Raw genomic sequence first — 13,157 nt, 5'->3', positions numbered from 1 at the left:
AATAATGCAACAGCACTTGATACAGCAGTTTAATTAATAGTGCTATAGCAGAAAAATGAATATTGATGTTTTTATTCACCAGTCACCAAATAGAATACTGATAAACGATAATTTAACCTGTGATATAGAAAATGTAATGGACTGAAAATTAATAATCGAGTGAAAACGAATTTCGATATTACGAGAGAGAGAGAGTAAGAGTACAACTCGCCCTATTCAGAAATAAAAAAAATATCTAATAAATATTCTATCCGTGGACATTTAGACTTTATTATTTATTCTACGACTAAGTTTATTTGAAATTCATTTCTCTCATTCAATACTTACCGACTTATGGTATGACAGAGGGAGTAGTGAAAGAATACTGAAAACAATCAATCGCCATGAATTGATATTTCTCGATCAATATTAAGCTACGCAACTTAAAAACTATTTGAAATACTTACACTAATAATAACTGTATATATTAATTCATGTTTCGATCAAGTCATCAAACTATTTGTTTTCAATAATTAAAGTTTTTTTTTATGAAATAAACTTTTAATGCAAGATCAAACATTCTAAATGTTATTTACTTATATTAAATTTATATTGAACACGATTAGAATAGAAACGTCAGTATACGAGAATATTATATGTATTAATTATAACACATTATCAAATATGTAGCTATGTAGTCATGATTTTTAATATTTGAAATACCTCTATACCTTAATCGATAATGTCAAACGTAAATAATTTCGGTTGTTTTATTATACTTTTTAAAAGTAAATTTTTATCAAATACAATTGACAAAAAACTAAATTATGTCTTTACAACACATAATATTACCATATTATTCTCAACACGTGCAATATCAGATTATTCAAGTATATAGCCCTCGCGGATTAAAAAGCTATCGTTTAAAATTTTTTAAATAGCAGATGACAAAAAGCCTTCTAGAAAGTGTTTTTAATACTACTTCCGATAGTGGATAAATATTATAATTAACCAAACATAAATTTAAAATCATTATAGGAATAATTAGGTATATTCGACTCCGATTTTTTGCTTCTAGTGCGATCAGGTCAAGGTTCGTTGTACCTGTACACTTAAACTTGATAAAGTATACGCCATAACGAGTACACACATCAAAAACATGCTATATTCAATATTTTGATACATTACAATCGTATGGTATTGAAAACTAATTAGTAATTAATTAATAGAAAAACAGACTGTTTAACTTTCACATTTTCCGCAAGATCAAATAAAATAAAGCATATAGTTCAATAATAACATGTACTTCAATCAAAGCAAGAACTGGTATTATATTACCGTTATATTGTGAATTCGCATTTAAAATAAGGAAAAGTTATAATTTAAGTTTTTTTAGTGAAAAAATATAAGAACTAACAATTTTTATTTTAAACGACATAAAGAAAGTTTTAAATTAACAGCGCTAATTAAAAGTACCACACAATACAAAAATGAAATCTTTGAATTAGTACTATATTCATAATTCAAACAGTAAAAGTTTGTTTTCCAAACGTATATAAAACTGTATCAATATATTTATCGAACTAATTAATAATAATAATTAAAAAATTTAAAATAATTTAAACGTATATTACAAATTGACAGCGCAATTCAATGAAAAAGTGGTCTACTACAACTATATATATTGTGATGTTAATAAGTATTAAATAAAAGTTTTATACATATTTTAGGCAAATGATATCAAGGTTTTTAACATGATAAATAAACAGTTCAATACACTTCGTTTTCAAAATGAATCAAGTTTATAAAATTGTAATAACTATAATAACGTTTTATTAAAACTATAACTTCGACACATGATTTAGAGCTCGGAAAAATATATTGTTATTAATCTATTGGATTTAAAATATTAAAATACATCTTTTAATTATGTTAAATTAATTTTTTAAGCTTGATAACAAAATTAAAACGTTAAATTAGACAACTTTTATTTTTATTTTTATCACTTTTTTCTGTATTAACTTAAATAACAAGGACAAAAAAAAATTCAAACCATTATTACTATCCATCTCTTAATTGAGAAAAAATAGAAACACAGTAAATTTATTAATAGATTTAATTCAATAAAAAATTATCCATGCAAATATAATATACAAAAAAAAAAAAAAACTATCTGTCCAAAATTTAAATGCCTTTTTTGCTTACGAAATAATTATACGTCACAATCAATTAAAATGTGTGCTCAATGTTATATCCGTCTTCTCTTGATTAACAAATTATAATACGAAAGTATCAACTTATACTACATAGCATAAAATAAGCATAACAATATTTAAATTACTAATACACATTCGCAGCTACGATCATTATTAATTATAAAACATTTCAAAGTAAATATATCAGTTACTTGTCTTATAAGACAGTAACAGCAGGTACGTGATTATTTAAATAATTACTAATATATTAATTAATAATAATTCATATACCTAGTTTTATTGGCCAAAGACGTGCATTTAAAAATAATTTTCTCTCATAAAACAATTAAGGGTTTATCTACTGTTTATTTGTATATTTTTAATACAACTTACAACAAAATAATAGTTTGTTAAAATACTTAATGCGTATTATAAATGAATGTCAGTAGTAACCCTTATTAAAAAATAAATCATATAGCACACTTTTTTACTATTTTAGACAAACTAAAATAAAATGTGCAAATAGTTTGTTGAAGGGCAAAACAGTTTCTTTTGGAAAATTTCAATGCATAATTAAATCTTTTGTAAATTATACTAGAGGTACCCACTTTAATTTTTGTAATACATATTGCAAATTATATGAATCATACTGTCTACTAAAATAATAGCTGATCTGCTAGCAGTACTCATTAGATATTACCACCTTATTATTATAATATATAAACATAATTTTAATATAATATTACTGTCCTTCCAATAAAATTTCCATCAATGCTATAAATCAATAATAAATTGAACAAAAATCAAAATGATCGATTATAATTATATTTATCTAGATATAGTAATTATTATTATTAGAGCTATGATAAATTAACTATGAAATTACAAAACACATAACAGTCGAGATTCGCAAGTCACGACAATAATTCAGAATAAGCTTTGCGATTGTGAGTTGTGACCGCACGTGGACAGTACTCGATAGTAAATATATTTTTATCAGCTGCATAATATTATAATTAACAGAAACGGTTCAGCCGCTAACAAAAGACTTACCTATTTATAAAGGCATAAGGTTATATATATTTATATTATACGACTATTAATTTAATTAGAACTATACATTTTATCTAATGATTGTGTTATGTATCCGTCTATGTATAGAATGATTTTGTAAAAGTTATTTGGATTTTTAATTGTATGAGATTTCTTTGAAATGAGACAAAAATTGTAATCTAAAAAATACAAAATGTACTTAGAAGACAACAAAACACACAAATAATATATACAAAAGAAAATATTTTTTTTTTCATCCGAGTTATAAGAGAGTTTATAATTTTTCCAAATACATTTGTATGCTTATATTGTAAAATGTGCTGCTTTAAATCTATAAACTTTTAAAAATAATATTTTAAATGTTTTTTTTTTTTTTTTAACAAAAATTATTTTGCTTAAATCAAAACCAAAGTGTCTTAGAATTATTATAAAATCACCAATTTTTCAGTTTATAGAGGAGTACATTATCTGTGTTAAAACGTTCACTAAAAGTTCGATTAATTTAATTCACTTATTTTTAATCATTTATTGTAATATACAAAAAAAAAACCTAAAATTAAAAAAAAAATACTTGTCTCAGAAAAAATAAACATGGTTAATCGTAAATAATATTTTACTCTGCTATGATATAAGTTCAGTAATTTAAGTACTATCACAGCTTCCAGAGTGTTAGGTAAACCCTATTTTCCATAGCTTGCGATTATTTCATTTGATTAATACCTATATTATATGGTTAATTATTATTTATACATTAGAGTTACAATAATTGAAATTTACATTATTCGATAGAAACTCAAATTATGTGTTCTACGATTAAATTGAAAGTAATTCATATGTACCTACACACTACACGTGACGACAATAGTAGTTGTAAATTGTATACCTACGTACAACAAATATATTATTAAATACACCCACATAAAATTCTATGGTTTCAGTGAATATATAGAAACGATACGTTTAAGTAATACAATTATTATTAATATTACGTAACTATTACATAGATAGTAACCGATTTAATATTATATCTATAATAGTTATGTTTTGAAGTTCAACTTTCCTACTTCAATATAAATTATAATTTAGAATATGTTTATACAGACTACTCTTTTCTTGTCAAAGCTATTATTGTCGTTAGTGATTAGAATAATTAACTATGAACTTGCACATTTAATAATATAAGTAAAGGTAACAATGTTATAAATTAAAACGTACTCGTACCCAAATGTTGGACGTCAATTGCTCCATAACCCTAACTATTAAATTGCTGCAAGCTGCGAATATAAAAATATTCAATATATTTTATAATATTATTTTATTAACTTTTTGATCTAAAATATAATATACCTATTTAGCTGTTTTATATTTTAATTCGTGAATTTACTTTTCAATCTACAAGTATTACAAGTATTGGCTACCTATAACGGTATTTTTCATATAATATAATAATGTTCAGTAATAATTTGCACACTTAAGTCGTAGTTTTTCACAAGTAATTGTGGTAATAAACTTCAATAAAATGATCAATAGTTTAAGAAAATATATATTTTTTTTTTTAATTTTGATAATTATAGAATACTTAAATATTAAATAATCAACATAATTCATTGAGCAAAGTTTTAAATTAGTCGGTGACAGTTCATTCAGATCATCTGGATGTTATATTCTTTGAAGCATTTACTCTTGATAGTATAAGTTCTTGGACATTTCAATACTCTGAGCTAATAACAAAATAATATAGTTAATACTTGGGTGAAAAAGACCCAGTACCCAGATAACATGAAACAATAAAAATATTCGTGGTAAAAAAAAATATGAATGAGAGTATTGAACATAATAGTAATAATATGCAAAAAATACGATCGAATACAAATAAAATAGGTAGATAATTAATTATAAACAATATTATAATACATACAACAATGTGTAATTACATTTCAATTTATTCTGAATCAATACGTAATCATTTCCAATAGATATAAGTCATTTTTTATTACATTAATAATTCAATGTAACATAATCCCGAGAAAATTATGTACGCACATGTATGTATGTCATTGTATAATGCAAATAAGTTGATAATATAAATTATTATAAAATATTATCTTATAGACGTAAAAAAAATCTACATTTTAAAAACTATGGTTATTGGTTTGTCTGTTTGTGTAACAAAATATCTATACCGTGAAGTGATAAAATATTGTTTGAAGCTGTACGAAATTCAAGTAATATTATAATTTTTTTGAAATAAAATAAATATATCAGATACCTCAATAAATCAGAAGCTTTTATACTCACCATATGAGAAACCGAATTAAATAAAATGCTTAAAACCGATTTAATTAACACTTTAATTTATAAAATTTTATTAAAATGTATATATTACTTACATAACTTTACTTTTTCGAATGCATTAATATATAAATTTAAATAGAAAATGTTATCCAAAAATAGCGAGTTAATGATAGTTAAAAAAATAAAATGTATCTATATAAACGTTTATAATTGATCAAATTTAAATCGATTGCTCTGTATATAATAATAATGTATACATTTTGTTTAGAGTGAATAATAAAAACGAAATTACCACTTATAAAATATTCTATGGCACTCGCACGTGTTTTCAATATTCTTGCCAAGATATGATTATAGCCAATTATATTACGACTAAAAAAATTCACTTTTAATTTTGAATCATACATTTGCACGTGATACCACGAATTATAAATAAAATGAAATAAACAATACTGTATATTGACGTTTTTAATTTTTAATCGAATCAGTCAAAGAATTTGGAGCGATCAAGAAGCGTTAAAAATAAAATTTCAAATCTTATAAGTTATAACTTCAATTTTAATTGAATTATACTTCTCAAATCAAAATTATATTAATCGTCAAAAGAAATACACATATCTGTAATCTGCAGTATTATACTATATAAACTTGCATTCACTGAAAAAAAATTAAATTCAATCTTAGTATTATTCAAAATTGTTGTTTACTGTCTAAAGTAATAAATTTCTTTCAATATTTATTCTAATAAATAATAAAAATATTATATAATACCTCACACAAACGTGATTTACAGTTTATGTAATACTTGACTTATCATTTCCATTGCAATTGCACTGTTTAATATAGAATTAAAGAAATTACACCAGATTAATTTACTACATTTCATTTATGATTTTCAGAACAGCAGTTAAACATAATTTAATTTAACTATTGACTACTACTAATCACGTAAATTGTGATACTCGATCTCCAATTTTTATACACTCCAAAAGATATGACTACCTATATGAATAAAAAACATTTGCGCCTTTTAGGAGTGTTCCTTGGATTATGGTAAACTATTAATGATTTAGGTGTTATTAAAACATAAATACACATTAAGTAAAATAGTTAACATTTTTAGAATAAATAATATTTGTTATGGAATTTAAAGTGTAATTTTACTGATATCAACTATTTATGTAAAAACGTTCCACTAGATTAAATATTTAACAGAGGGTACTTTCTTTTTTAAACTCGATTACAAATATAAAGGATTCCTATAAAAATAAATAATATTATAATAATTATTGTAAAATAAGTAAATTATAGCATATAATATTATTTTCATAATGTAAAGATCGAAAAATTCGTCCAATAAATAATAATATGATTAAATATTATAAACAGTAATTGAGTATAGACCATTATTGTAAGCTACGCTGATAGTTAATCCGTGACGTTGAGTGTCTACAGGTGCAGTCCGTAAAATAATAAATGTACATCGATGTTCTCTATAATATAACATAATATTACAATTATATTTTATAAATAAAAAAGCCTAGTCACGTAAAATAGTTACACATATTTAACCTGTTGTAATAATTACAATACAGATGATTCTTTTAACAGTAAACACTTAAAAGTTCCATGCAATAAGCAACACTTTTTACAAACATGTTTTTATAATATATAAGAATAAGTTATTAAAAGACAAATTTTTAGAATAACAAATTTAATTTTTTACTATTTTAAGAGAATTTTGAAAATTAAACATTTTTAAGTTTTACATTTTTGAATGACACTAATAATTTTTAATTTCACACTTTAAAGCAAAATATATTATCCGGAATTTAAATATCATGTTTATCTAATTAAAAATAAAATTTAGAACGAGTATTTTGATATATTTTAAATCATAATTTATTAACTAAACATTTGAAATTCAATAAGGTTTCAACAAAATTCTGAGAACAAAATATATTCTGCTAAGGACTATGGAATTGAAAATTTATGTTTACATTAAAAAAATAAAATAAAATACTTTTAAATAAAAACATAACGATATAATTAAGTGTTTACTGAAGAGAATCGCCCAGTATACACAACGATATCAAAAACAATATTGAATATATGATGACGTGTCCAAGGACTACCAAGTATAACTGTATAAGAGATCGAAAATATTATTATATTGTCACCATTCACATAAAAAATCAAAGTCCAGATATCAGTTTTTTTGATTTATATTATAATTCATATTTTATAAAAGCCAATGGTAAGTTCAAAATAAGTTATAAATTACAGTTTTCAAAATAGTTGAGTTCATCTAGGAATTTTAGAATATTTGTTTAAAGAAATCATATTTTTAGACTTAAAACTTAATACAATTGGGGCATTAATATACATTTATATTTTATACTATTGTAACCTCTACAATTGTATACAAGAAACACATGCGCATACTATAAATTTAAAGTGATTCACAAAACATACTCGAGTCCATTTATTTTTTAATAATATATTTATTCAGTTTCTGACTTTTGGAATTAAGAATACTCAAATATTATGTTTTAAAACACTTTAAAAAATTAAAATTACTGAGATCCTTTAAATCGTTTAAAAAAAAAATCCTGTAATAATACAAATATCGTGCTGCAGCAATATGTTCAATGATAATTGGCAACAATGTACATGATGATCTGTCAGGAACAGGAACTAGAAGTCTCTTTAGTTCCCCTGCAAATACCACCAAAAACACATTGATTTGGTAACAACCTTCCTCTGTTATATTTTCGTTTATTGAATTAACGGTAATACCAAAAACAGCAATGATAGTGAACTAACGGAAAAGGTCCCTATTTTTTTTTTAAATAATCAAGAACAACCCTCAAGAGTACAGTGAATATTAAAAAATAATAAATAATTATTTATTGTAAATTGAAAATAAGTAATTTTAATTTGAGAAGTTGGCATGTTTAAATCAAAATTCAAACATGTAGTTTAAACTTTCTTTATTTAATTTTGCTTACTACCTAAGGATATTAGACCACATGATAATAGATTCGGAAAATATGTGGTTATGAATGTTATGATGATTTAAAAATTATAGCATAAATGTTTTTTTATTTATAAATTTTATTCGGGCGTGATAATTACTACCTTACAAAGTTAATTGACTTTGAAACTACACATTAAATTTTTGATTTAAATGTGTCGATATTTAAAAAAAAATAATCTACTTAATAATTCATAAAAAAATGGGAGAAGATTTTGTTTGAAAACAGTTTATTTAGCACTTGAACACTTCAAAGTATTTAAAAATCATATTATTGTCTTAAAAAATTTTAGAACTCTTAAAAATTCTAATTATCAGAACCTGAACGAATGCATAAGGTTAAAGGAAAGAGGATGAGCGTGCTTATTGAATCACTCTGTATAACCTAACCGCTGCGTCGTGGCTCGTAGTGCAACTGCAACGCGCACGTTATGTACACGATTATCATAATACAATAATACAGTCAACAGCTCGGGCGTCCACGTGGGAGTGACGTCACGAATACACCTCTATACACGCACACAATAAAATCGGTTTCTGTCTCCATCCTTCCGGCCCAAAGAGTTTGTTGTTGTTATTTTTTCCTGGCATCTACAATGCGTGGTTTTCTCGCGCACAAATGCGAACACAAAAACACACGACTCACTGCTTTCTCGAAGGTGAAATCATTTCGAATAAGAGTGAAAACCATAATGATATATTTTTGGCGCCAAAAACCTAACAGTATTATAATTTTATACATTAACACATAGTACGCACGTCATAATATCCATTATCTAGTATATTATTATTAATTTCAACGAAACCCCATTACCGTCGTCTGTTATATATATATAACATATATATATATTATATAACTTACAGTAAATCAACAGTACAGTTTTAGGGGTTCGCCGGCCAATTGGAATTTGTTTTCTTCCCTTCTCGCTTACTCATATGCTATTTCTCTCACTCACGCTTAGAGTGTAAGTGTGCGGTAGTGCGGTACAACTACTCGTCACGGCACACCGTTATTATTGTTATGTATCATCATTCATCACAATCGTTGGGCTTAAATATCAAACACCCTAGTTCAAGGCAACATAAACTAAATCGCGCCAATGCAATGATCGTCGTCATCACGCACATGCGAACTATAAAGAAGTAGGTACAATAATATATACATACATTCTGATTTTTGATATAATACGGTCAATAAATCGCAGGTTTTCAAATTACGAGCAAGTGTAAACGGTATACCTACTAGTCCACATTACGTCGAGTGGTGGAAATAAATCCAGCAGATCGTGCACGGAGGTTATTTTATAATATTATAATGTTGCAGGGCATGTGGCCTCCAGTCAGTTAATTTTTAAACAAATAGTTCTGAAAAACAACTACAATTATACTTAAAAAGTATAATAGTAAAAAGTTTGTAACTGTTTTCTTCAAAAAATAATTGCCAAACTCGATTTATTTAGACACCATACAATTATACAAAACGTAATATATGATTACATAATATTATATTTATATAATATTTTCACGTACACTCATTCGATTACCCCTACTCAAATGCCTAAGCATGCTCCTACCTAGTATTGTTGAGACTCGTTTCCGTACAAACAAAAAAATTGAACTATGCTCAGAGCAATATCTTTTGAACCTATATCTGAAACAAATTTTTGAACGCGCGTTTCATTGGAAATGGCCCTGGACGAAATATGGTCTACAACAGATAATATTCCGAACATTATTATCCAATAAACATTTGTTCAAGATAATGTATATCGAAATAAAATTAGCTTGCACGGAATATAGCCAATTAGAGGACGCTGAACCCGAATGTGTTGTCTACGTCTTACAAACGTAATAACATTCGATGGAACCGATTTCGTGTCTCAATACGACACTGAATCGACTGCGATATTGTCAATGATCAAACTCAAAGGTAAGAAAATTATCTAAGGCGTCTCTCGCATGTTGTCGGATGACGTTTAAATATTTTAAAACGCTCATTACTCACCGATGAAAATATTTTAAACATGAATCAAACATTAAATTACTGCGGGAGATGCCCTAGAGAATATAGGTACACGTGTTATGCGTTTTTACCTTCAAGTGAAACACGCTATAATTTTAAAAATCGTCGCAACGACACGATAACTTTGCGACCAGGGTCGTGAGACGGAGACAACGCCAAACCTTATTTATCATGTGGGTTCGGCGTCCCCTCGGCGACTGATTATTTCGCGCGTGGCGTGCAAAAAACGCGTCGCGCGGCGGTCGTCGGTCGTACCTGAACGAACTCTCCGGGATTCCCCTGCACAGCGACACGTACATGGCGTGCGTGGGCGGCCAACGGTTTCGAGTCGAGGAAGATACGACGACGGCGTCGGCGGCGACGATGCCGCTGCGTCTGCGTTGTGGCGGCGGTGGCGAGTGGTCTCGCTGCGGAGCGCATAAAACTCGTCGCGTCGGCTACCCGTCGTCTGGCGGCGATGGTGCTCCACTGTGTCGTCGAATTGATCGCTAATATTCGTCTCCGTGTACCGGTCGACGTGACCGTTGTCGTCGTTGTTATTGCGACGCGTCGAAGGTTCGCGAAGTCGGTGAGACCGTCGCACGACGCACTGCAACATCGCACGGCCGGGCCATGACGGGACAGATGATATTATTATTATTATGACGACTCCTAACCGACGCGAAGACCGATTTTTAAAAATATATTGTGTCAGGTACCAATGTTAATACGATCACGTTTCGTATCTGATGCAATAATTATTGTAGTTGTCACGTGCGCGCGTCGACACGACGATGATAATATCACGGTTGTTGGTTGTCGCTGTGATAATATTAGTATTATTATTGTGCGCTGCGAATGCGGCGGAGGAACGGTGCGACGAGGTTGCCGATCGAAACGCGACTGGGCGAACGATGTGCCACCACCGCCGACACCCGCGACGCGTTTCGTTCGACGCACGCAGCTGCGGTTGCTCTCCTCCGCGGCGACCGCGACGTAGACAACCGCCGCCGACAGACCGACCACCGGCCGAACGGCGGCGTTCGAGGCCACCGCGTGTCTCTCTGGCCCCGTGATAGGGTTCGGTAGTATGCGGTCAGGAGGAGGGTCTTATTTTCTATTGTTGTAGTTTCGGGGGGTGGCCGAAAATATAATACGACACGATTTTTGCGACGGATTCAGCAATGACGAGATGGCCCAAAAAAAACAATGATGAAATGTGTCGTATGAACAGATTTTCATTTCAACGGAGTTGACGATATCTTAAGACTTGGTTTCGTTTAAGTGCGACCCAGTAGCCACTCGTGTACACAAAATGTTGGTGTTAGACAGAGGAAGAAGGTTAGACTGAAAAAAAAACCTAATCAATCCAAAACAAAAAAAAATGCTTTTAAGTTTTTATGATGTACTAAAAAAAAAAAAAAAGCGATAGTGGTACAAAACCCAAACGTTCTCCCCTCGTATTGTTCCCATAATAGTCGGTACTTCGTCCGTAAAAAATAATACAATTTTGTTCCAAACAATTAATAAGTACCGACTACCAACTCATTAAAGTACCATTATTTATATATTTCACTTTTATTTCATTCGTCAAATTATTGTAAACGATCATTTTCAATCGTTATAAATCCGTGTTAACGTAAAACCCACGTTGACCACCCCTGAATTATTTTATTTGTTGTAATGTGTATAATAATAACGCGTCGTGTGGTTGCGTTAATAATGTACGCATCTTTTTTCTTCTTGATAAAAATAAAATAAAAACCTTGTTTAGCGATTAGTTTTGTTGAACCGCATCGCCGTTGCCGAGAGATTTTTTTTTATCGTTTATTCATTTTTATTCTTTCTGAAAAACTATCACGTAATGAGACTACTATATTATTATAATATTATAATGTACATCATAATCTGCCGCGAGTGGATAGTGGATACCCCACGACGATGATACGTCTAGAGAATAAAATATTACAAGATTTTTTCGAAAAAGAAATTCGACGACTACTATTAATATATTATTATATAACGATGTACGTAATAAATTTGTTCATCATATTTCATCGTGCACGTGTGTATCATAAGCATAATTTCGAGAAAAAGCAATGGACAGTGGGCCTTTTGCCCTCTTCTTCGACGCTATCAATTATTAGTGCTCTTATTCGATATATTGAACTTATTATATTAAAATGAATGTTTTTGTGTTTTAATAACCTCCAAAACGTAAAAAAAAAACGTGAGAATTATTATGATACACGTAAACGTAAGTTTTATCAATATTCAATTTTATTAAAGACCTCAATAAAAATATCATATTAAATTTGATCATTTCAAGTCAGAAGGACGCCGGTTTAATTTTACCAAAAAACCTCATTTATGGACAGCCTGGTATCCACTATTTAGTAACCACAGCAAATGGCCGAGCTTGTAGCTAATAGACAAATCGATATAAGTATACGTTTACGTAACATCTACCTACGCGGTACGACATTTCTGATGTCAGTTTTCAAATGTATTCAAATAGTCGATTTAATTATATGATGATACACCGGAGTGATGCACATTCCGAAAATATTGAAATAAAAGTTCAAAACGACTGATG

General features: G+C 28.5%; 1 protein-coding gene across 1 annotated transcript in view; it reads right to left on the bottom strand.

The window, feature by feature from the left end:
• Positions 1-10,881, bottom strand: part of LOC112601862 (facilitated trehalose transporter Tret1-like) — a 43,980-nt gene extending 33,099 nt beyond the window's left edge. The window contains exon 1 of the mRNA XM_025349691.1: positions 10,838-10,881. Within this exon, the coding sequence (XP_025205476.1) occupies positions 10,838-10,881 (44 nt within the window). The remainder of the gene's footprint in view (positions 1-10,837) is intronic.
• Positions 10,882-13,157: the final 2,276 nt, after the last annotated feature.

This window comes from Melanaphis sacchari, unplaced genomic scaffold, assembly GCF_002803265.2.
Source record: "Melanaphis sacchari strain LSU unplaced genomic scaffold, SCAv2.0 Contig7_pilon_pilon, whole genome shotgun sequence".
NCBI lineage: Eukaryota > Metazoa > Arthropoda > Insecta > Hemiptera > Aphididae > Melanaphis > Melanaphis sacchari.
Note: the sequence above shows the minus strand (reverse complement) of the source record. Positions and strands in the feature narration are given on the sequence as shown.